The sequence below is a fragment of the Castor canadensis genome, chromosome 13 (genome assembly GCF_047511655.1).
Source record: "Castor canadensis chromosome 13, mCasCan1.hap1v2, whole genome shotgun sequence".
NCBI lineage: Eukaryota > Metazoa > Chordata > Mammalia > Rodentia > Castoridae > Castor > Castor canadensis.
Genome location: NC_133398.1, coordinates 79226268 through 79251913, shown reverse-complemented (window position 1 = coordinate 79251913; position 25646 = coordinate 79226268). Strand labels below are relative to the sequence as shown.

The 25646-nt window shown below is 42.3% G+C and overlaps 2 protein-coding genes across 5 annotated transcripts in view; one reads left to right on the top strand and one right to left on the bottom strand.

Moving 5' to 3' along the window:
* Positions 1 to 25646, bottom strand: part of Pcsk5 (proprotein convertase subtilisin/kexin type 5) — a 413349-nt gene that overhangs the window by 32347 nt on the left and 355356 nt on the right. For 3 of the 4 annotated variants that reach the window (XM_074052070.1, XM_074052072.1, XM_074052073.1), the window contains 6 exons: positions 21385 to 21427; positions 18383 to 18519; positions 16869 to 17069; positions 12554 to 12634; positions 8971 to 9054; positions 6436 to 6631 (listed from right to left, as the gene is read on the bottom strand). In XM_074052070.1, coding sequence (XP_073908171.1) covers positions 6436 to 6631; positions 8971 to 9054; positions 12554 to 12634; positions 16869 to 17069; positions 18383 to 18519; positions 21385 to 21427 — 742 coding nt within the window. The remainder of the gene's footprint in view (positions 1 to 6435; positions 6632 to 8970; positions 9055 to 12553; positions 12635 to 16868; positions 17070 to 18382; positions 18520 to 21384; positions 21428 to 25646) is intronic. The other variant, XM_074052071.1, reaches the window with a different exon arrangement.
* The window catches only part of Rfk (riboflavin kinase), a 101646-nt gene that overhangs the window by 71584 nt on the left and 4416 nt on the right, over positions 1 to 25646 (top strand). The window lies entirely within an intron of this gene.

Below are 25646 nucleotides of genomic sequence, written 5' to 3'. Positions count from 1 at the left end.
ACTATATCATGTTTACCTGAATGAAAATTTGCTTGTTAACTGTTCCTAGATGTATGGTAAGGAATTCAGGGTCGCAGTAAAAGAGGCCCAGGCTTTATTCCCAGCCCATGTCTGAACCTTTGGAGTTTCTCAAGTGGTGGCCGTGTCTTTGTTGGTCATGATGTGCCTCTTGGGCCATCAAAGTGGGGTAGTCTTAGGGTGGAGGAGGCCATATCAGAAAAACCAGCCTGTGTTTAGAGGGTGAAAGCTTTGGCCCCTGTGATACGACACCATCCTCCAGGAAAATTTCAATGCTAGCCCCAGCCCAGGCCTTCAGAGGAAAGAGTTGCCCCTTTGTGGGAGCAGGGTGCAGAGCAAGCAATATGTAGTCAGACTTTGATTGTGTCTGCACTGAGCTGTTGCAGACTTGTTCTTTGTCATTATTCCGAGACAATGCAGTAGAATAATATTTCATAACTTTTGCATTGTTAGTAGGTATTGTAAGTAATCTCAAGATGATTTAAATTATAGGGAGGATGTGTGTAGGTTATATGCAAATGCTATGTCATTTTGTGTAAGGGGCTTGAGAATCTGGGGATTTGGGTATCTTGGATGTTTGGAATCTGTGGATATGGAAGATGTGCGTAGTTTCTGGACACTGAAGAAGAGCAATTCTAGTACAGAAGCTAAAAAGCTGCAGTGTGAAGAAATCTGGAGAGTCTTCTTAAAGTCAGAGGATGATGGATGAAATTCTGAAACAAAAGCTAAAAGAAAAAAATAAATCTATTAAAGACCACTGTTAGTTAAAAAGTAAGTGGATATCAGAAACTTGGTAGGCAGCCAGGGGAAATATGAGAAAGGCTTTGTTTTTTTAGAACAGTTTTAGAATCGCAGCAAAGTTAAGAGGAAGTTACAGAGATTCCCGTATGCCCGTGCCCAGTCACACTCCCAGCCTCCTCCAATATCAACATTCCTGCACCACAGGGGCACATTTGTTACAACTGGCCAGCCTACATGGAGATGTCATTGTCACCCAGAGTGCACAGTGCACCTTCTGGTCCACTCTTGGTGTTGTATAGTCTATGAGTTTGCACCAAAGTATAGTGAATGTATCACCATTACCATGTCATGGAGTCTTCATGCCTTACACACCCTCTGTGCTCTTCTTATTCACCACCCCCTCACTAGTCTAACTGATTTTACTGTCTTCATAGTTTCACCTTTTTCAGAAGATCTTAGAGTTGGAGTCATACAGCATGTAGCCTTCTCAGATTGACTTCTACCAGTTAGCGATATGCATTCAAGGTACATCCTTGTCTTTTTATGGCTTGACAGTTTATTTATAAAAATAAATATGAGTAATATTTCACTGTCTGGTGTTTAAAACAATTTAGTTGGGCATCCATGAGGAAACAAGCAAAGGTACCTGGTGGCTCACGCCTATAATCCTAGTTACTTAGGAGGCAGAGATCAAGACTGCAGTTCAAAGGCAGCCTGGGTCAGGGATGGAAAGTAGGACCCTATCTTAAAAATACCCAACACAAAAAAGGGCTGGTAGAGTGGTTTAAGTGATAGCATACCTGCCTAGCAAGTATGAGGTCCTGAGCTCAAAGTCAGTACTCCCTCTTCCCCGCTCCTGATTTGTCTTGCTTCTGTGGACACCTTATAAAGGTTTCCCCTCTTATTCCCCGCGTGGAGCTCCGAACCACTTGCAGTGTGGTGCTAGTCAATTCATGCATCACTGCGTACTCAAATAAACTTATTAAAAATTTAATGCACAATTCATATATGCTAATAAGAAGAATTGAAAAGCAAACAAACAAAACTTTAACTGGACACCACAGTTAGTTAATTCATTCACCTGCTGCTGTACTTTGAATCTCTACTATCTTGGTCCTCAGGACAGTGTCAGCTAATGGAGAGTTTTAAGAAGTGGAGCCTAGGTGGGAGGCCTTAGGTAATTGCAGGTGTGCTGGCCTACGGGATTGTGAGACCTCTCTTTTGTTTCCTGGCAATGTGACCTTCAGTTTTCCTCTGACGCTTGCTCCCACTGTGATGTGCTGCCTTGCTACAGCCTCAAAGCAATGGAGCCAACTGATCATGGAGTACAACCTCCAAAACTGAGCCAAGATGAAACATTTTCCCTCGTAAAGTGATAATCTCAGGTATTCATTACAGTGAGAGAAAGACAGCTAACACACTTACCTTGGTTACACCCAAATTTTGATAATACTTTTTCTTTCTTTCTTTTTTTTCTTGGTGGGACTGGGATTTGAACACAGAACTCAGGACTCCTAGCTTGTAAAGCAGGCACTCTACTACTTAAGCCATGTCTCCAGTGCATTTTGCTCTGGTTATTTTGGAGATGGGGTCTTGCCAACTATTTGCCTGGCTTGCCTTGAGCTGTGATCCTCCTGAGTAGCTAGGATTATAGAAGTAATCCTCTGGCATCTGGAAAATTTTGACAATTATGAATGAAGTTGTTATTATTGTTCATGTGCAGGTTTTTGTGTGGACTTAAGTTTTCAAGAAGTTTTATTCAGACAGGCATTTTGCTAAAAGCATCTTTCTCCACAGGTCCTACCTAGTTATCCATTCTTCTGTCTTCTGGCATTTACAAAACAATTTTTGTTGTTGATGCTTTTCTTTACTATTGTTTCTGTTTAAGGAGACAAGGACTGGAGTTGTGGCTCAAGTAGTAGAGGGCCTGCTATGAGAACGCTTGCTTTGCAAGTGTGAAACCCTGAGTTCAAACCTCAGTCCCACCACAAAAGACAAAACAAACAACAAAAACAAAAACAAAAAAAACAGAACAATGACAGCCAGTGCTTAGAGAAAGGCTGTTTTTCTTCCCCCAGAGTTTCATATCTAGTGACTTTGAATACATTTTGTTTTTCATTGTTTTTTATTTGTTTGTTTGAGATAGGATCTCACTATGTAGCCCAGGCTGGCCTTGAACTCAGAATCCTCCTGCCTCCAACTCCTTCATGCTGTTTGGTTGCCTTTTAAACAATTGCAATAATGATATATATTTCTATTCTAACTTTTCTTTTTTTGACAGTACTGGGACTTGAACTCAGGGCCTAAAACTTGCTAGGCAGGGGCTCTACCACTTGAACCACACCATCAGCCCAAACTTTTCTTTTATGAGCATCTACCATATTTAAAACCAGTGGCCACTGATGCTGACTTAGAAACAACCCTATAGTTTCTTTGCATATTATTGCTGTTCTAGGGTGGATCACAACTGAAAGGACCCGTTTCAGAAATAGAATAAGCCTCCCAAGTATGGTCCACAGATTCTGTCTTCCCTGTTTTTCTTGTAAATATAAAGATGATGGTGCATGCCTGTAGTCTTCAGCTGCTCAGGAAGCTGAGGTGGGAGAATCATTTGAGTCCATGAGTTCGAGACCAGCCCAAGCAGCATAGTAGGATCCTGTCTCTAAAAACTAAAAAATAAATCAACAATGGGGTCCCACAGTAAAAAGAACACCCTGCTCAAAACAGGAGACATGTAGTAGCCTTCCTACTACTCAAAAATTACAATGTCCTACTGCTTCTAAGAATGGTTCAATTCAGACATGAAGGGAAATGTTGAGTGACAACTAATTGGAGAAAAGCAAAATGCATTTCCTCCTTGTTTCAATGTACTGGCAATTTCTGGAACACTTGAAAAATCCAGGAAGGAGTTGGGAAAAGGTAGTTAAAGGTTTTTTTTTTTTTTTTTTTGGCAGCACTGGGGTTTGAACTCAGGTCCTCATGCTTGCTAGGCAGGCACTCTTACCAGTCTAAGTGTGGTAATGTTTAATAGAGAATATTAATGACAACTATTTCAGTTCCACCATAGCAATGGCTTCATAGCAATGGTTAATGAAGAAGCAATGACCGACTCTGGAAAAGAGATATCTGACCTTCACTTTTGTTTTATTACATGTGTGATCTTGGCAATGCCTTCCCTTTCCTCATCTATAAAATGGGGGAAATGATAGTATGTGAATTAGAGAATTCTTGTGAGAACTGATGGGATTTTTTAAGCTCTTAGCACAGTGCTCAGAGATCATAGGCATTCTAAAAAATCATAGCAGTTTTTAAAGCATTTCTTTATTGTTGGGCTCTCTTAGCCTGTTGCAAACAGGGCCTTGAAAAGAATAACGTGAACTGCTGCAAACCTTCCCTACTGGATCGCCAGCCTTTTGCAGGCTCTGACTTACTTCAGCTGATCTTAACTTAGCTTCCAGTATCAATACCAATAACATTTCTGATAGAAATAGACTTTACTGAGCTGTTCTTATACAGTGTAGTATATTGATACTGTGTCAGCATCAATTCTTACAGCTCTATGTAGTTGAACTGAATGTGCTTGGGAGCTGCACTGCATTGAACGCTTCTTGAGGGGAAGTTGTACTCTGTGGAGTCTGTGTCATAATGGATAGGTCGTTAGAAAACACATGCCTTTATTATAAGTTTTTAAATCAGGGACCAAAGGCAATTTCTAATTCCTTAAAATAAGCCCTGTGTGTTGCTTCTTCTACAAATGCACTTCTTGCCTCCTTCACTCTACTCTTCCTTGCTCTGTGTTCTGATTTTTTTTTTGGGGGGGAGGTGTCTAAGGGTGAATCTTCTTCAGCCTAAATCAATTCTTATATAAAACCATCTCTCCGTTTATCTGCAGTTTCGTTTTCTGGGGTTTCAGTTACCCACAATCAACCATGGTCCAAAAATATTAAATGGAAAATTCTAGAAATAAGCCATTCATAAATTTTAATTGTGCACCATTCTGGGCAGCATCATGAAATTTTGCACCATCTCACTCCAGCCAGCCAGGGGCACAAATCGTCCCCTTATATATGACACGTGCCTGTCGGTCAGTAGCTGCTTCTGTCATCAGATCAGTTATGGCAATCACAGTACTTGTGTTCAAGTAACCTTACACAGTAGCCTAGTGCTACATCATCGTGTGTTGCTCATCTCATCACACAGGCGTGTCGCGTCCTATCTTCACACAGAGGGTGAGTACAGCACAATTAGATATTTTGAGAGGGGGAAATGCAAGAGTCGTTCACCTAACTTTTATTACAGTATATTGCTATAGTTGTTCTATTTTATTAGTTAATCTCTAACTATGTATGTGTAACTTATGCATTAAACTTTATCACAGGTATGTATGTATGCATAGGAAGAAACAGGGCAGCTGTGTGGAGGGTTTGCGCTATTCAGGTTCAGACACCCACTGGGGGCGCTGGAACACACACCCCACAGATAAGAGGGGGTTTTCGTTCTTCTTGTTAGAGACTGACCTGGGAAGGTGGAAGTGATACATTCTCAATGAGAATGGAAGGCAAGTCTGAGGAAGTTCTCTTTCCTCTTAAAAAAAGGGATAAACAAGGAGAAAGGTCCCCTTTTCTGCCTCTGCTCGTGGCTGGGTAGGGTGGTGGTGTCTGGAGCTGGGGTAGATTACAGGACTCAGGAGTGGAGCCTGCCAGAGGGGACAACAAGGGAAGGTACAAGAAAAAAAAGGGTTCCCTCTGGCCTTGCAGGCCACTAAAGTAAGCAACTCTGGACTTCCTGGCTCTGTTATGTGAGGTAATAGTCATTTTGCTCAGCATTTTGTAACTTTTTGCTGACAATTTCCTCATGTACTTTCCACTTGCCATTTACTTCTCTTTCAGGTAAATCCTGAAGGTGGGACTGTTAGCAAAGACCAAAGGAATGATAAGCCTGGGGACGGAGAAAATCATGGGAATCAATAGATATTAACCAGGTGTTATTACTTATTACTTATAATTCACAACTCACTTCAAAATTTAGAAGTGGTTCATCTCACAGTTTTGCTTTTGTGATGGAGAAAAATAAAGCTGTAACACTTGATCATTAATACAAGGCATGGCTAGTACAAAGCAATGTTTAGGTTGACAGTGGATCTCTGTTGAAACTACTCCAGAAATGGGGGGAGGGAGAAAAAGGAGAATGATGGAGGGAGTAAATTCAATTAAGTATTGAAAGAACTTTTGTAAATGTCACATTGTACCTCCAGTAACACTAATCTGATTAATAAAAAAACCAGTGAACCTATATATATAACAGTATATAGCATAGAGCCTCCATGTGAGGTAGCTGTTCCATCTGGGTTTGTGTAAAACGCTCTAGATATTCGAGTAATGATGAAATTGCCTAACGATGCATTTCTTAGAACATGTCCTCATGGTTATGCAATGCAAGATGCATGAGTGTATTTTCACAAGAGTAAAAATACATGCATAGAATAGTCAGAGAGAGAAGTAGGCATCTGGCCCTGTGTTAGTTTTGGCCACTGTGGTCAGCGGTGATGTCAGACAGTTAACAAAGGACATTTATGTCGGTGCTGTAGCCAGGGAGAAGGAGAGGTCTTTGGTGAGTAGGAAGGAACTGTCCCCAAGGTATTTATGAGCAGGAAGTCAAACAAAGGAGGAAACTTACTCAGGGCACCTGTGGTAGCACCTGCCTTCGTACAGGAAGAGGGGGCGGTCAGGCTGTGTCAGGCACTTTGTACAAAGATCATCTCCAGAGCAAGAGGCGCAGTCCTCTAAACAGTTCTCACAGCTGCCACTTCTGACTGAGGGCCATGTGCCTTGGGGACAGGAGGAAACACAGGCCTGCTCCAATAGATAAGCACCTAGAAATGCAGGGAAGAGGGCAGAGAGGCAGTTAACACATGTTTGTCCTAACAGTGCCCACATCGTCTAGACAATGACACCCACAAGCCTTTCTAAAGCTTACCACAGCCCAAGTGTTTGGAATGCTTATTTCAGGCTTATGAAAGATTTATTACTGATGCTAGTCTTCTAAGATGAGTTAAAGGTTTAGGAAGGAAATGGACAGCCTCAGGCCTTTGTCCTGATGCTTTGCTTCCTCTGTTATTAGGTACTGGTCACCTGGGCGTCCCTCTGCCCGTCTGACCAGTGCTGCTCACGCCCTTGTCTGTGTCTCCAGGTGTGAGGCAGCCACACATGCACAGTTGGATGGAGTCTCCTCTTCTGCCTCCTCAAACCCATCTGTGAGGACACTACCTCACAGCCACTCTTCCAACCACCTCCCCCCTTAATGGACAGTCCATATATTTACTTATATTTAATTGAAATAAACATATTATTGTTGAAGAAACGAATTTAGCCACGTGAGGTGTCACACACTTGTAATGTCAGCACTTAGTAGGCTGAGCCAGGGCGATCACGAGTTCCATGTCTGCCTGGGCTACCCAGTGAGACCCTTTCTTTAAAAGGAAAGAAAGAAAGAAACTGATTTAAAAATCACCCTCAACTCCAAAATTCCAAGAAACTTCTTTCAGTTTTAGGGTGTAGCCTTATTATTTTTTTTATATGCTTATAATCCTGACACATATATTATTTTAAATTCTGCTTTTTTGTGTTGTTTTGCAGGACTGGGTTTGAACTCAGGGCCTATACCTTGAGTCACTCCACCAGCCCTTTGTTGTGATGGGTTTTTTCCAGACAGGGTCTCGAGAACTAGTTGCCCTTGGAAGCTTCGAACTGTGATCCTCCCGATCTCTGCCTTCAGAGTAGCTAGGATTACAGGCGTGAGCCACTGGCACGCTGCTAAGTTATGCTGATTTTGCATCATATCTCACTCTAATAGTCTCCCCTTAGCCATGGTTTCACTTTTTAAAGTCTTGAGGTTAACGGAGGTCCGAAATATTGAATGGAAAATTCCAGAAATGAAAAATTCATGTTTTAAATAACTTTTATTACAGTATACTGTTACAATTTTTCTATTTTATTGTTAGTATTGTTAATCTCTTATCATGCCTAATTTCTAAATTAAACTCTGTTGTAGGAATGTGTGTATGGGGAAAAGCGCAGTAGATACAGGGCTTGGTACAGACAGTCAAAGGGGATTGGTGAGGACAGCCGCACGCTTTGGAGCGCGTCCTGATGAGCGGAGAACATGAACACAGAGCGCTGCTACCAGACCTGCAACGCCCACACTAAGGCATGCGCGAGGTGCCTTACGTCAGTGACGTCAATAAAATGTCCTTCCATCCAGGGAACTTATTTATTATGCTTTTAGAAATAATGAAGAAGTTGATATTTATAGAGCTGTTGTTGCCTGTGTTTCCCCTCCCCCACCACTGTCTTTACTATCAACAGTGGAGAAGGAACTAGCACGCAGGCTTTTTATCCTCAGTTTAAATTCTCTTATTTTGGATAATAGTTGTGTGTGTGTGTGAGATATGGGGGGATTTGAACTCAGGACCTTGCACTTGGCTCTATCACTTGATCCATACCCAACCGTTTTATTTATTTCTCTCTCTCTCTCTCTTTTTTTTTTTTGAAGAGGACAGGACTACTAGTAATGTGGTGCTCTTTTTTTTTTTTTTTTTTTTGGTGGCAGTGCTGGGGTTTGAACTCAGGGCCTCACGCTTGCTAAGCAGGCGCTCTACCACTTGAGCCACTCCGCCAGCCCTTTGCTTTTGTTTTTTTCTGGGGATAGGGTCTTATGTTTTTCCCCAGTCCAGCCTGGAGTGTGATCCTCCTGTCTATGCTTCCCATGTAGCAGCGATGACAGGCGCCCACCACCATGTCCAGCTGTTGGCTGATATGGGAATTCCCTAACTTTTTGCCTGGGCTGACCTTGAACCACAGTCTTCCTGATCTCCACCTCCCAGACAGCTGGCGTTATAGGTGTGAGCCACTGTGCTCAGTTTAAATGTTTTGAAGCAACAAGGGAACTAAAAAGATTAAGCCCCTAACAAATTCTGTGGCTAAGTCAACCAACAACTTCACCATGCTGTTGGGGTAAGAAACATTTCTAACATTTCAAACATTGGTCAATGTTTGGGCCCCTGGGTGTGTCTTCATAGTAGCCCCTATGATGGGAACAGGTGATGGGACCAGATCAAGGTCCTACAAAACTCTGAGCACAAAGATGCCAACATGCAGGGGTGGCAGTGAATTGCCCCAGCCACTGTCACCTCCTGTCACACTCCACACTGACCTTTTGGACACGAGGTGCACAAAGTTGGAGATCCATTGCAGGTTTTACAAGAAGAATGACAAGGTTGAGATTGTCTCAAAACGTCTGAATGAGAAAGAAACATAGTCAGACTTGACCTTTGAACAGGCCCATATGTTGCAGTGTTGGAGAAGTCCTCACAGGTGACCTTGTATCTTTTCCTGTCCCACATAGAAGCCCCTGGGTTTTACATTAGCCAGTTCTTGGCATGTCCCCACTGCCATCATGAAGACTTTGTTCCTTTCTTTTTTCCTTATATTCTTTCATTGGCAACTAATTATCAAGACTCTCAACCTTTCAGTGACCATGAATGTGGTATCTTACAGAACAGTCTTAAATACTCTAGAACATATTTGAACTAATGAGTGATACTTCTTTCCTGTGTGGGTGTAAGTGGGGTGTGCCTGTGTGCATGCTTTCACGAATGAGCCTGAAAAGTCAAAGGCAACCCCTTCCTTTCCCTACTTTTTGATAACTTCGTCACCCTAGTGTGATAACGAATTCATTGTGCCTTTCCTGAAGAAACCTATTTTCTTTCTTTTTGTTCTTTGTTCTTTGAAAGGCAGATTTTGTTATTGGTCAATGTTTGGGTCCTAGGTTAAGGAGTAGTTGCTGTGGAATGCAGCCTAAATTGGTCTCATCTGAACTTTATCCAAAATTATTGTTAAACAGCAAAATAATCAGCTCACCCATAGGCTTGCTGGTTGGATGGGTTTTCAGCAGGCCATCCCAGTAAACGCACCATTAACTTTGCACACATAAGAAGAATCCATTTCTCCCTCTCCTTCTAAGAGCATTTGATGGGCAGGCTCTTCCAGGAAGTGACCTCAGCAGCATCATGGGTCAATTTCAAAAGCATACAGAATAGCCTTGCTGCCATCACTCAATCACCACCTGCAGGGCTCTTGACTAAAGCACAGGAAGCAGCCTGCCTCACACCGGGAAAACTGGAAAAAGAGGTCTAGTTCAGAACAGATGACCTGAACGACCTTAACCTTTGGTCCATTGCTGACCTCTTACCATTCCTTTCTATCATTCCCTCTTCTCTCCCTGGGAGTCACTGTGGCATAAATGACTCTCTAGTCACACCTGCCTTCAGATCCCAACTGTGTAGCTTGCTGGTAGGGTAACCATGGATACAGTAATTAAACTCTCAGAGTCCTACTTTCCACGTCTCGAAAATGAGAGAAAATGGTTCCTCCCTTACACGATTGTGGTGAGGACTAAATGAGACGGCGTGTGTGAAATGTCTAACTCAGCTGCTCAGTCATGGAAGCTCCGTCTGCTTCCTTTCCTCTCCCCCATGTTCACTGTTCCACCCCATTTCCGAGGCTTCTTTTAGTTTTCTCCCCTTTTCTTTGGGTTTCACACCTGGACTGGCACCGGGAGGCATGGCTTTGTTTCTAGGATGGCACTTACGGTTAAAAAGCTGCTGAGCCTCGCTGTAGAGGAGACAAGGTTGGAATATAGAGGGCTAGAGATATGGATATACACAGATAAATGTAGCTGTAAGGTGTAGATATACACCGATGTATGCACATAATACATATAAAATGTAGCACACACAATAATATACACACAAATATACAATACATAAAAAATGTGCATCTGAGTGACTGTCCAGGTTGTCATGCCAAATGGCAGGTTTTTCCTAGTTTGGAGAGAAAAGTTTGCTTGTTTCCCCAGTGTATGGTTATGCTGATGATTGACCAATGTCACCTCCCCACTCCCCAGGGACAGGTGTGCTAGAGCCAGTTAGCTTAGTGACAGTTGTCTTAAAAGTTGTCCGCCTGCCTCCTAACATGACTGATTCTATCCTTGGGCCTTTTTCATCTGATGATATCACTTAATCCACAAGAGAAGGCAGCAGAAAGTCATCAGTCAAGATGCACACTGAGTAGTGAGAGACGCCACCCAGTGAGTGACGCTGCTGTAGTATTCATCAGACAGTCAGCACCATGAAAAGCTAGGTTATGTGTCCAGGCCACAGGCTGATTTTCTCTTGATGTGCTCATTTTTATACTACAACATCTTTAAAAGATGAGAGTTTTAGGGAGAAGCCTGAAGTTTTCATCCAGAGTGTGCTAGCTAGAGGAATAGGTGACTTCCTCTTTCCTCCCTAAGGTGATGGAGTCTCACTAACTCTTCATCTTCAGCTCAGGGCTCAGGAGCTGGGACCTGGGGGCTCTTGCACACCTTGGCCCCAGGTAAAAGTGAACGGAGACAGGTATGAAAAACAGCCCTCATCCTGATTCCTCCTGCTGCCCAGGCCTGGTCATGTGAAGGAAGAGCTGACAAGAGTGTGTAAATATAAGATAAAATGTCTTTGTTGTACCTTTTGTGGTTTAGTTTTGTATTTAAGCAAACAAGTAACTTGAAAATTGTTTGTCATCATAAAAATGAAACAAGTATTAAAATATTTATTGCCAGGAAAAAGATATGAGTATTAACTGTTCATACTTGTGCAAAACTTAACATATAGCTACACACATATATATATACTTATAATTGCATATGTGTAACATTCTGGCAATTTGATATTTTACTGCATATACTTGGCATAGAATTCTGCAATGTTCCCATATGTCCAGCAGAGGGAGCTCTGTACAAGCAGGTCACAGCAATTAAGCCGTAAATTTATCCCATGAGAGTTCTTTATAATAAAAGATTAGTGACTTAATCTCAACAAGTAAATTTTGACCTCAATCATAGTTTTCATTTTTTATCTCACTCCATAATTCTAGACTTGACAGAACTTGAAAAGAAAAGAAAGGGAAGAAAAGAAAAATCTCTTTAACCAAGAAAGTACAGTGTCCATCCTTCTGAAGTGACCATGCTTAAATCATATAAAACCAGGGTTTCTTTCTATTTCATTTTGTTTTTTATTGAATAGTTAATAGTCTCATGGTTCAAAATGGAGTAATGGCATGTCCTTGAACTCATGATCTTTTTGCCTCAGCCTCCCGAGTATTGGTATTATAGGTATGTACTATCCCATGGGGCTTGCCTTTCTATTTTAAAAGTCAGTATATTTGGGAAAGCATTCTTTGTCAGTACCTAAAGAGCTGGCTCATTCTTTCTGATGGTTTCATCGTACTCCCTGTGTGGATGTATCATATGTCATTTCTCCAGTCTTTTATTGTTGGCCTTTTAGTTTTCCAATCTTTGCTATTCCAAATAAGGCTGCAGTGTCTGGGTGGTAGAAGGCTCTCCTTTAGACTATTATGGGGATTGAACCCATGGCCTCATACGTGCTATGTAAATGCTCTACCACTAAGCTACTGCTCAGCCCCTGAGTGGCTCTTTTTGATAGCCTTTCTCAGGCATAATTGCTAGCTTAGTGCATCCAGAATGTCTTTCCATGTAACAGAAATCTGAGCTGCTGAATTTCCTCAGTGTCCCCTGGAATGCCCACTGATACATGATGCTTATGACCTCTCCCCTCCACCTCTCCCTTAGGACTTCCAAATCCCCGTTCCCTCTCGCCTCCCAGTGCCCTAGCTTGGTTTCACCACAGGAGAAACGATTGCTACGCGGTGATGTCTCCTCCCTATTTCCCTATTACCTCTTTTGATCTGAACCTTCCACTTTCTTCGCTCCTGCAGCAGGCTCTTCATCAAAGATGGGTTTACAGTGGGTACAGCTTCTTTTTTATTAAAAAAGACAAACAATATTCTTTAAATGCAAAATGAATGAAGAAGACAAACTTCACTTATAACCCCACCGCCCAGAAATGTCTGCTGCATATAATCTGGCATGTGGATTTGATCTGCCTGTGGAATGCTGGGTGTAAGTGCATATGCAGAGAGCTAGACGTTTACACATTCTGCATATGTAATGCTGGCCTTGAGCACCACACTCAGCATTCTAAATCTTACAGCCATTATTTTTTGTAAGCATCATTTTTAATGATGAGTCATAATTCATTTATTCTTTGTTTCATTTTAGATTTGTTTATAAATAACGCTGCTATGAACAGCTCCATGAAGGTGCAGTGCTTGGCTGAATTAGGACTTTGCCTGGCTATTAGGCATCTTCACACACTGTTGTTTGCTGACTTCTTGCTGGGACTATTTTCCCCACTCCTGTATTGCTCTTTAGACTTCTAGATGCTTTCTGCGAGCTAGGAATTGCTTTGAAAGTGAAAACAATTTCACTTTCAAATTTTCAAATTTTAGGTGTTAAAACTAGATTGGGTCAAACAGTTAGGGAAGAAATTCATTTTTAATCATCTGGAGGGTTTATGTATATACTCTCACTTAATCCTTAAAATGTGTGAAGTTGTTTTAAGCTCTCATTTTATAGATGAGGAAACAGGCTCAGAGAGGATGAGCAAGTTGCTACAGGTCACTTTGCTAGTAAATAACAGAGCTAGGATTTGAATTCAGGTCTACCTGACTCCAGAGTTACTATTATTACTGTTATTCTCAGTGCTGAGGCCTTGCACATACTAGGCAAGTGCTGTACCTCTGAGCCACACTCCCAGTCCCTAGGTCTGCCTAACTCAATAGCCCACCTCCACTACAAAGGTGTTTCAGCAATGAATTTGGATTTCAAAGTAATTTGAGAGAGACCAAAGTAATGGTATACTGGTAAGACAGCTCTCTAGAAAACAATAGCAAATTTGTATTGTTGCCGATTCCTGTGGTATAAATATTCCCACCAGAGCTAATTTCAAACTGTCAACAGTTTAACAGTACACAAAATTCCTGGATGTTTAACACTCAGCATGAGCCAATGCAAGTGACTCCTTCATACTATTTGGCCAAACAGGTAGGTTTAATTACTTACTAATGACTTGTGTTTTCTATACTCTGCATTCTGGTTGGCTAAGTAAAAATAACATCCTACTATCTAAGTTAAATGAGGAAATTGAATGTATAGATGGATGAAGTCCTAAAAATTAGATTTCCATAGCATTCATAAAAGATGTCATAAAACTTTTCTAAAGTTCTGTTACTGCTACAAAAACACATTGAGGTTGACTGCCCTCCACCATATGTGGCTTTCAGTGTTTGTGACTGAATATGGGATTCCAGTCTTTTCCACAAGCCTAGGAATTCAGATCAAAAGATGGGCTATTGATAAATTGTTAGGATGTGGTCAAAGATAAAATGTTAATTCACCATGCCTGTGCTTTGTAGATTAGACTCTCATTGGAATATGTAATTAGAGCCTGCTACAACCTGGATTTAATCAATGAGGGAAATAGGTGGGTAGGGGAATGTTAAGGAATGACTCTAGGACTTTTCAGCACTACTAGGGGGGAAACCACTTAAGAAAATTCAAATGCTTGAACAATATCAGAAAGAATGATTTCCATGCTTAGCAATGGCACCAGGAAACCAGCCAAAACCACCATTTTCCTTTGAAGCCTGTGGCCTGCCGCACCTGGCCATTTCCACCAATGCTGGATTCATGTGATTCTTGAGTTACTGCTGAAGCCACTCGTGGCTTGTTTGATATGGGTTTTATTCCTGCCATTTAAGGATTAAGTAATCATCACAATATATATAGTGACTGGACAGGGGGTCCTTGGATGATCATTTGTGCAGTGACTTGTGCACATTTTTTGGTGGCTGGAAGAACAGAGAACAGAACAGCCATCTTTGGAGACTGCTTGGTCTTGGTTGGAGAAATTGCCAGGCTTAGTCTGATGTGTGGAGCAGACTCCACCCTTGGACCAGGATGGGACATCTTCCTCTCTGTTGGTAGTGGCCAAAGAATGATGGCTCTCTCATCCCTGCCACTCTCATCCTGATTAGCCCTAGTACTAAAAAAGGAGCTCAGTGAACTCCAGTTAGATTTTTTTTCAAGGGTATTTTCCCAGCACACACAGACATTTTCTCAGGGGTGGGCTGTGATATTTGGATGTGAACACGAACTTACTGTTGTCCCTAGGGAACTGTGGTGAAGTTTGTGCCCATCATACCTTTCCTATCTGAATCTGTGCTTAAAAAACAAAACAAGACAAAAGAAAAGCAAAAAACCCAACCTTGCTGGTACCACCTAGGCAGCTACATCCTCTCATAACACTCTGTAATTTGTCTGGGTTTCTTCTAAATTGACCCAGAATGACTGCAATCTGCTTTCCATCATCAGAAAGGTGTGGCTAATTAGTGCTCGGCTCTCCTATTACACTCTCGACCTTGTTTTTAAGGGGAAGAAGGCAGGAGAAAGATGTGGGCTTTGGCTCCAGTCCTCCAAGGCTTTATGGAATGCATTTCCCATTCACTATCCACTCCGGTGCTTAAGCTAGGCTGGAGAAGCAGAGCTGTAGCCTTACCTTAGTGAGAAAACGCTTTGTTAACGCTCAGTGTGTCTTATTTCATAGATCACAGAAATGGAAAAGTGCAGCTATGTCATTGAGTTTATTGCTTTTGTCCAGCCATGAGAAACGTGCTCATCTGCGTCCTGAATCCCTTATTAGTGTGAAACCCCAAAATGGAATAAATAAATCCTTTTCTTCAGAAACATGACATTTGTGATCGCAGAAAAAGTGGAGGAGTAGGTGTGGTGCTTCGACCAAGGGGAGCGATCAGAATCTGGTTTTTGCTTGCAAAGTGCGCAGTCCAGTTGAAGAGACGTAATCCTTTAGGGATCAGGTCTGCTCTGAGTCTTGGCTCCCTGGGCCTTTTCCTCGTCAGGACACCAGATAAAATACAGATGTTCTTCGCAAGAAACACAGCACCAGACTGTTTCCCTCTTGTGCTGCCTCTTAAATGCCTGACCGCCAGGCAAACTCATTTTCAGCATTTTGCTTCAGCTATAATTCACGGGATAAGCCCAGTCTGGACTGAACAATTTTCTTCCTAACTCTGTGTCTCAAGTAGGACCCTATGTGCTCTGTGACCTTTGGTGGCTGACTTTGAGATGGTCTCTTGAGTTGCTCTTCCTTTAATTCTATGTGTGAAACTGTCAGAGTAGACAGCAGCAATGGCCACCCTTCCTCTGAAGCCAATGGGAGACCTCTTTCTTGCCTGTATCTGTAACTCTCTGGAGCTCTTGGAATACTTGTCTTGTGTGGCCTCCTTCAGCTGCCATGGTCTCTGCACTGAGAGAACCTCTGAGTAGACCCCTGCTCCCAATCAGAGAGCACCTCTTCCTCTGTGAATCAGATTTTTCTAGCAAGAAGAGGATTTTGTGTTTTAACTATCTTGGACCTTGTAAAGAGGCCCGTGTGAGGAGGCAAGTTCTAAAGATCCAGGGAGGAATGTATACCTGCAGGTCTTTACTCTTAGCATCCCAAATTCTTCCACCCTCCTGCTCCTGGAGACACTCCCCCTTACCTTCCCCATCTGCAGCTGGGGAGGGCAACTTTTTTTGTTTTTTTAGTGCTGGGGATTAAACCTAAGGCCTTGTTCATGTTAGGCAAGTGCTCTACCATTGAGCTACACCCCAGCCCAGGATGTAGGTTTTAAAAAGCAAGCTCAAGTGATGGCAAGTTCTAATTCTGTCAGCAAGAGCAGCTGCATTAGCCTAAGTTCCAATATGTTGGCCTAATTGGGAAAGCCTCCCTTCTGGGTGAAGATTTCCTTTATCAGAAGAAAGAGATACATACACCTGACAGAAGCTATTCTGAAATTTGTGAGAAAATAGTATTTGGACCGTTTCCACCCTTGCTTGGGCCTACTTTATGCAGGTAGAAACTCAAGTGGCCAGACCATCCTAAATCTCCCACTGGCAGGCAAGGACCAACTGTAGCCTCCTACTCTCTCCCTCCTCCAGCCTCCAAGCCTGAGCCTGATTCTCACTCCTCACTCATTGCTCTGCCCAGTGGACCCCTCCCCTCTTGGAAGAACTTAGAAACAGGTGCCAAAGAGGACGGAAATAGAATATGTTGGCTGGGCCCCCTCAAGCTCTCTTTGGGATGCACATACCATTCCAGAACTTGCCATCCACCTGGGCCTGAGCGGGTGGGACACACATCCCCAGCCGCAGCTGCAGACCTTCTTGACAGCTGCTGCATTCGTCATAGCCGAAGCTGGTGCAAGTCTTGCAGGCTTGGTGGCAGGGCTCACACTCTCCCACTTCTTGGTCACCGTAGAAGCCAGGGTCACATTCCTGCACACAGTTGCCACCTTTGGAAGAACACAAGAAAAGGAAGCATGAAGGCAGGACTGGCCAGCTTAGCTCTATTTACCATTCAAAGTCAAGTTCTAAAGAAAGAGGCTGCAGGGAGTCTCAGGAGCTTTTTTTTTTTATTCATTTATTCACATGTGCATACGTTGTTTGGGCCATTTCTTCCCCCTTGCCCCCTGCCCCCTCTCTGTCCCCCCACCCCCTCTCGCTTCCAGGCAGAACCTGTTCTGCCCTTTTCTCCAGTTTTGTTGAAGAGAAGACATAAGCAATAATAAGAAAGACATAGTGTGTTTGCTAGTTGAGATAAGGATAGCTATACAGAGAGATTCCTAGCATTGCTTCCATGTACACATGTGTTACATCCCAAGTTGATTCATCCCTAGCTGACCTTTTCATTAGTTCCTGATCCCCCTCATATTGACCTCTGTCACTTTAAGGTTTCTGTATTAGTTCCTCTGCAGTGGGGACATCAAACACTTTCATGTTTTGGGTTTCCTACCTATCCCCATACCTCCTGTATGTGCTCTCCCCTTGTCATGTGACCCAAGTCCAACAGCATTGCTGTATTTGCCCTAGATCTAAGTCCACAAATGAGGGAGAACATACTTCTTTTTAAATAAACCAAGATGGTATTAGCATATTTCAGTCAAGGAATGTATTTTTATAAACTCAACACTTTATCTAAGTCTTCTTTCAACTGAGAAGCTTTGAATTAAGATCTTAACACCCTTGAAATCTTGAAAAACTACAAATAAAATTGATCTACGAGACCCATTGAGGATCACTAAGAACTGACTGCCTCACACTGTCTTCCCAACATTCAAGAGCACTGGACCACTGGCCCAACAGTTGGAAGACTCACAGAATTTCTTTCCCAACTATCCATTTCTATTAAAGTCAAAGTTGGGTGAACCTAAGACAGAGGATCTTGTTCAACTCTTACAATGCACAGGACTGTATAATGCAAATTAAAGTCTTAAGAAAAGGGTCTTGGTTCTGAATATTCCAGTTGACTTAAGTTCCAAAACTTTTATCTCCATGTTTCCCCCTCTCTCCCCAGCCCCATTTACTCTTATTTCTACCAGCTTGGAGATATTTGAGATTAATTAGTGAAATATGAGCTATGCTTCAGTACAAAATGCAGAAGGAAGTAGTTCTGGATAGTGTTTATTTTTAAACCAAATTAAAATTCCTCTTTGGACCAGAGATGCCGGTACAAAGACTCTGAAACCAATCACAGGCACACTGGGGCGGGGGTAGGACTGCAGAGCCTCATTCTTTCTCCTTGGTAGACTGTCCGTCTCTGGCTCACCTGAGAGAAAGAAGCCCTCTTCACACCAGTAGCACTCATTCCGGTCACAGTTGCCACAGTTAATGTTGCATGGTTTGCATTCCCATTCTTCACTGAAGGTCTTTTCAGGGCAGGTTTTATAACAATGGTGTTCAAACCTAGGAGATAAAGGTACAAGTTCTTCTATGAGATATGCTGACATCTTTTGCTTACCCACCATAATTTGATCTCCTCTTACATGTCTATGAAGCATTTTTAACAGGAGTGAATAATTGGGTTACAAGAGAGGGAACTTCTACTTGGTCAGTACTGCCCTGCCAAACCAAGTCATTCACCACCTCCTTCTGGACCCTGAGGACCCTCTGTCCTCCAGTTGGGAGGGGCTGGGAAGAAAGGGAGGATTGATTCTGATTTATGGAGCGCTGCTTCTGTGTTAAGTGTCAGCTCATTTTAATCTCTGTTCAAATATCACAGGATAGATATTCCTTATCTTTTCATTTCTAAGCAGGAGAACCAAAGGTCAAGGTTAAATGCTCAAAATCTAGTTAAGGGTGGGACCAGGATTTTAACCAAAGTCTGAATGAACAGATGACTTTTGCCGATTGCTGCACTAGCATTTAGAAGGCGTGAGAGAGCTCAGCACTGAGTACAGTAGCTTTCCCGAACCTCTGCAATGAGATTATTAACAATAACTGAAATGCTTTAACATATACACACACATAGATATCTATATGAATACATCTGTATACATGTATATGAATGCATATATATATATATGAATTCTTGCATACATTATCCAATATTCTCATCATACAGTAAAATGTTTTCATTAACACTCATTTGAAAGGAAAAGTGGAATGAAGTCAACTCTTGGCCTTTGATGAATTTTGATGTATCAATAAGATATGAAGGGAAACAACTGCCTCTTTCCGTTAACAACTTCTATTGTGCAGCATTTCATTGGCTGTTGTCAAAGGCACTAAATATTCTAAATTATAAATGTGTCTTCCTTGAAGCAAGTATCTCATGTTTCACCCTAGTGTCATTAGGTCATCTGACATCAGGGCATTTCTTTTTTTAGAGGTCGGAAAGATTTTATTTATAGAGAATTTAGTTGGAGAAAAGAGAAGAGAAAGACTGCATATTGGAGAATGCAGGGGGACCCGGAAACCGGTGATCCCAGGGCATTTCTTTCTCAGAGGTTTTTATGGAATGTGCTTTTTGGTGAGCGGTAAGGCTGAGAGGCTGCTCCCATATTTCACAGAGGATGTGCTCAGGTGACAGAGGAAGCAAGTGTAGTTGAGAGGTGTATTCAGGGGTCAAAAAGAAGCAATCAGGGTAGAGTTAAAATGGAGGGATGCAGAGTTCTAAGAAGGGCAAAGAGAAGAATTTCTTACTCCTGTCACTATTGTGCGTGTCTGTGTGTGTGTGTGTGTGTGTCTAAGATCTACTTCTCCATTTCTTCAAGGAACATTTTGTGCCCCAACTATGTGACCTCACCAAGGAATGCCTGCATTTTTGCTTGGGGATCTGTGGCTATATCAACTATGAACATAAATGGCATCTTGGTATTACCCCAAATGTGGAGGCCTCTTCTGCACCACTCCTCTGTTTTCAGGGAACAATTTTTTAAATCAGTGGGTCATGAGTGCAGTGATGGAGGGACACAGGCAATGTAGAGTCTAGACATTCTGGAAAAGTTGGATTTAAACCACAAGAGGAAGTACAGGTTGCACATCCATAACCCAAAAATCCAAACTGTGAAATGCTCCCAAATTCAAAACTTTTTCAGTACTGATATGGTGACATAAGTGGAAAACTCCACTCTATGAAATTTTGTTTCATGTACAGGATTATCAAAAATAATGTGGAAAATTAGCTTCAGGCTATGTGTGTAAGGTGTATAGGAAACAATGAATTCTGGGACAGACTTGGTCCACCCCCAAGACATCTCATTATATATATGCAAATATTTCAAAATCTGAGAAAAATCTGAACTCAGCAACACTTGGGGGCCCAAGCATGTCAGTTAAGGGGTCCTCCATTGGTAATGAAAAGGTCAGCTCTTCACTTTGAGTATGTTTCGACTCGTTTGGCTTCCCTTTCTCTTTCATTCTCTTCACTCTTTTTGCCATCTTTTCATCTTCTACCACGTTCTGAGCTCGTGGAATCTGATAAAAGGGAAGGCTATGTGGTGCCAGGAGGAGGTGACCTGCTGAAGCAGAGATGACCCAGTGTTGACCTGCCACTAGCCTGTGGTACAGTGTTCAAGAAACCAGCACCTCCCTGAGTGCTCCTGGAGATGAGTCCCTGGTCCAGTGTTCCTGACAAACTTGATGAAAGAGAAAGAGAAGTGGGCGTGAGACCTATGGATCGCAGAACTCCCCCGGCAAGGGAGGGACCATATAGCCTGTGCATCTTCCTGGGCCTGCCTTTCTCTTTCATCTCTCTGCTCTGCTTAGTTTTTCTTCCAGGATAAGCAACAATGCAGGCTGGAAGGGAAAGTAGAAAAGGAGGTGCTGTTGAAACATACCATCTTCCATTTTGCAAATTTTTATTAGAGAGCTTTGGGTCTGATGGTTATCCATGTTTCATTTAACTGGTGGTCTGTGTCTCATCACCCAAGGGAAGATTAACAGCTAATGCAGCACCTGGATCCCCCCCACCTCCCCAAACATCTGATTCCGGTTAAGGGCATGATCTCCATGGAGACATTTGAACCAAGTGACTTGAGGTTGGATGTATTAGTAAGGTCTGAGTCTTGGTAACCCATGGCAAGATTCCTAGACACCAGTGTCAGGCTGGGTGACTTCCAGGATCAAGCAAGAGAAGGCCTCCTTTCGAGGCAAGAAAACAGCTGGGCTTTCATTGCTAAATCCAAGAATTGCTCATTAATAGTCCACAGAACAGAGTTGCTTCAGGCTTCAGGGCCTCTCTGCTTTAATCACTGGATTTAGGATTAAGTCAATAATGCTTAAACTGCAGAAAAGTTAGTGTCATGAAAAAAAGGAAGCCAGACTTACATGTAATACCCTACAGCACACGAGGTACAGGTTCCTGGATCATCTGCAAGGAAATTATAATAATGAAAAATTACAATCGCCAGGAATTTGTTATGTAGAAAAAGGGACTTTGGAAAAGTGGTGGCTTGAGATATATAATCTTCTAGGACAGATTTATGAGTTACACTATCCAGAAATGGTATTTGAACAGATTGCACTATTTTTAATTAATGAGAAGTACACCGTGATTTATCTTTATCAAAGATATGAAAATAAGAGAGATCATAAAAACTTGGCCTCAACTTTCAAGGAAGCATAGGCCAAAGCTACTGGGTCTTTAAATTACAGATCAACCACTAAATATGTTAAGAACCCCTGAGCTCAGGGCTGGAGATGTCGATCAGCCCTAGAGCACTGCCTGATGTGCAAGAGGCCTGGGTTTCAGCCTCAGCACTGCAAACAAACAAACAAACAAACAAACCTTTTGGCTTTTCCTGAGGTAGAAGCATCAAGCATGCCCCCCGATGGACACATTTGAAAGGGGCTCTAGGCTTCTGACTCCAAACTATAGATTTCCCACGAGTTTCCCCAAATTCCTGCCACTGTCAGGGAGTGTCTTTTGGGAGCCTTCTTTGAAATTTGGAGAATTATTTTCTCAATACAATCAGCAACTTTTTGTTTTGCATTTCACAATCCTCAAAGAAACTGTCCTGTTCTCATTAAGCGTGATGATTCAATTTGTCCTTGTTTGCTCAGAGAAGGTTTCTTCCTGCAGTTTTTAGGGGACTTAAAGAGATAGGATTTTGAGGGTCACCATCTCAGTCTGATCCCCCGCTCCCAATACTACCCAGAAGATGTCAACTCTCAGATCTTATTATTAAGGGAATTCTATCACTTCTCTGACTTGTGATTCTTGCAAATAGCAGAGTTGCCTCAGGTCTTCCTGTCATTTCACCTGTTACCCAGTCCTGCTCTTTCCATTTTAATAATGGATGAAAAACAACTGTTCCTTCTTAGACCATTTTGGTATGTCAGCTTTATTTTGTTTATTTTTTGCAGTACTGGGGCTTGAACTCAAGCTGCATGGTTCTTAGGCAGAGGCTCTAGCACTTGAGCCACTCTGCCAGTCCTGTTTTGTGTTGGGTGTTTTCGAGATAGGGTCTCTTGATCTATTTGCGTGGGCTGACTTCAAACTGCTACCCTCCTGATCTCTGCCTCCTCAGTAGCTAAGATTACAGGTGTGAGCCACAGGTGCCAGGCAGTATGCTATCTTTAACGTCATTGAAACTAAGTAATACTATGTCTTTAGAACTCTGTGTTCAACTGTCTTTTTCAATCTGTTTTGGGCGCTATTCTGGTTCCCTTGAAGTCTGCTTTTTGCAGGACAGAGACAGCTTCACCCAAGTCTTTATTTATTTTTTTTTGGTGGGGGGTGTGGGACTGGGGTTTGAACTCAGAGCTTTGTGCTTACAAAGCAGGGTCTGTACGGGTTGAGCCACACTTCCAGTCCATTTTGTTCTGGTTATTTTGGAGATGGGGGTCTCATGAACTATTTCCCAAGGCTGACCTCAAATTCGATCTCCCAATCTGAGCCTTGCAACTAGGATTACAGGTGTGAGCCACCAATGCCCTGCTGTCACCCAAGTCTTTAGCCACATTTTGTCTTGGATCCTCCCTGGGATGTTACAAGATGACATTACCTTGTCTTGAACATAAGACAACTCATGTATCACACCAAAAGTTATAGTGAGAAGATACCTAGATGAGACTCTGCCATGTAAACAGGGTTCCTCAGAACTTTCTGGAAATAGCCTAGTGATGGTGCAATGCAGAGGGCACTGGCCTGGGGATTAGGTTACTGTTTCTAGCTTAACCCAAGCTTAATTGTCTTGTGAATTTGCATAAATATCACTGTACTTTCTTGGTCCTGGTTTCTGTAGGCATAAAATGAACTGGCTGGACAAAGATGGTTGTTAAGACCCTCTGAAAGTCAAAGATTCCAAAACTGAGGCTAACAGGAGTTCAGAAACCATGGCCTAACTGGGGGCCAAATCCAATCTTGTCCACTCTTCATGTACTACGTATGAACGCATGTTTGCTACAGCATCAGCGTGAGTACTTGCAACAAAGAATGAAATGGTTCCTATTGGCCACGCCCTAGAAAAGCTTGCCAGCCCAGGCTATGGCACTATCAACTCAGGACTTTGTTGTGTTTGCATTCGTTAGGTAACACAGGTGTGAGTAGGGTTGTCTTTTTTTTTTTTTAATTGTTGTGCTGGGGCTACTTTGTGACATTTACAAAAGTTCTTTCAATATATCACAGTTGAATTCACCCCTCCATCATTCTCCTTTATCCTCCTCCTCCCATTACTGGAATAGTTTCAGCAGGTCTCGTGTTTCCATTTTCGTACACGAGTGTGTAATATTTTTACCACATTCATCCTTTCCTTATCTTCTTCCCCCTTCCACTGGTACCAGCCCCCAGACAGGACCTGTTTTACCTTCCTGTTCTTCGTTTTTGAAAAAAGACATTTTTGTTTAAGATAGCTGTACAGGGAGTTTCATAGTGACATTTCCATGTATTTATGTATTATATCCTGAATTGGTTTATCCTCTCTATTTTGTCTTAAAGACAGTTTCAGAGTTCTGTTAGTGAGAGAACCATTTGTATTTAGGAGACACTACAGCTATTGGGAACAGAAGTTTAGCTGAAAGCATTAGAATGAGATTCAAGACAACAATAGAAACAGAAAGGCCCTTCTGCAGGAGGGCATGATTTGCTCACAGAAGGGAAATCATTTTTAATGTCTGAGTCAACATGATTTGTAATAAGGTAACTAAAACAGGGCCATAAAATATACACCAAACCAGGCTAATTAAGCAGGAGCAGGAATCCAAAGGTAGAGGTGTTTGTGAGAAAGAAAGGACCTCTGGCATTCTTAGAAATTCCGGAAGTCTCTGTGCTTCTACCATCTCTAAATTGGGAATCTGAAACCATTTTAAGGGGTGCAGTGGTCCCAATGAACTCCAGGGTTCCACAGGGCTAGTTCATTTCTCACAATGAGTCTATTTTTGAATCTACATTATTTTCAGTTCCTCTCCTAAATGATTTGCTACTACTCAGCTTGCATTTGGGCAGCTTACATATCTGTTTGTCCCTGGTGAACGTATTTGATGCTGATAGTTTTGCTAATTTGGCAAAGGCTTGGGAAAGTCTAATCCTGTTCTGTAATGTTCTGGTCATCCCTCCCATCTAGGAATTTAATGAGCTTGCTCTCTGCTCCTTTAAGCAGGTCACTGATGAAAATGCGAAACAGAACCAAGCCTCAGAACTGTGCATAGCAATGTAATCTTGAGTTTGGAGACTTTTCTGGTCAGTTGCTGAGTGAATTTGGTACCTTTACAACAATTTGCACAAATGAATAATGCATAGGCCAGGAACTGTGTCTTCTAACAGCTTATGAATGCCCATTAGTTTTTCTCATTATTACCAGTTGTTCTAAAGAATGAGAATTATTAAAAAAAACTTTTCCACCCCAGAAGATCCACAAGTCAGACATGAGCTAAGTGGATTTAGCTTGACCACTGAGAGGCAACTGTTATGGGATTAAGGATGAAGGTAACAATCCCAAATTTAGAAGTTGACTTTAAGTCAACTTGGCATTCAGATGGTAAGGAAGGGTGGCTTAAGGAGAAAGATGAATTTTCCTGGCTTCTAGTGTGTGAGTAGAGAAGTGGTGGTGGGGGGTGGGGAGGGGAGAATTGTTAACTGTCTCGGGAGGTGTTATCCAAAGTAGTATATTTACATAGCTCTGGTTATTTGGTCTTGTCAAACTTTTGAGCAGAAAGAGCATATTTTGACCAGTCAGAATTCAGAGAGAGACTCACACATTTGAAAAAGAAGCCTTTGGAAACAGTTGTTGGGTTCCAGATGCTCACATCCCCCTAAAGAGAGCATGCAAGCAGATTCCTTGTCAAGATGGGGATAAGAACCTTCCTTTCATGAGAAAACTCATTTTTATTTTCTTGTTTTTATGGGGTGGGCTTGGCAGGACTACAATGTCCACTTTGTCTTGAGAGTTGCGTGGTCCTCTGGGTCACCTTTCCACCCTGTCCTTGGGAATCTACTGGAGCTCATCTCGAGCTTACTGTCCCAAGGAAACATTGACTCCTGCTCTCAACATCACCCCAGTGGTCAGTGCCATTCTCTTGGGTTGTCAGTGATACATACAGCCTTCACCATTGAATATGGATGAATTAGGGCCACAGTAGGAGTTATGCAC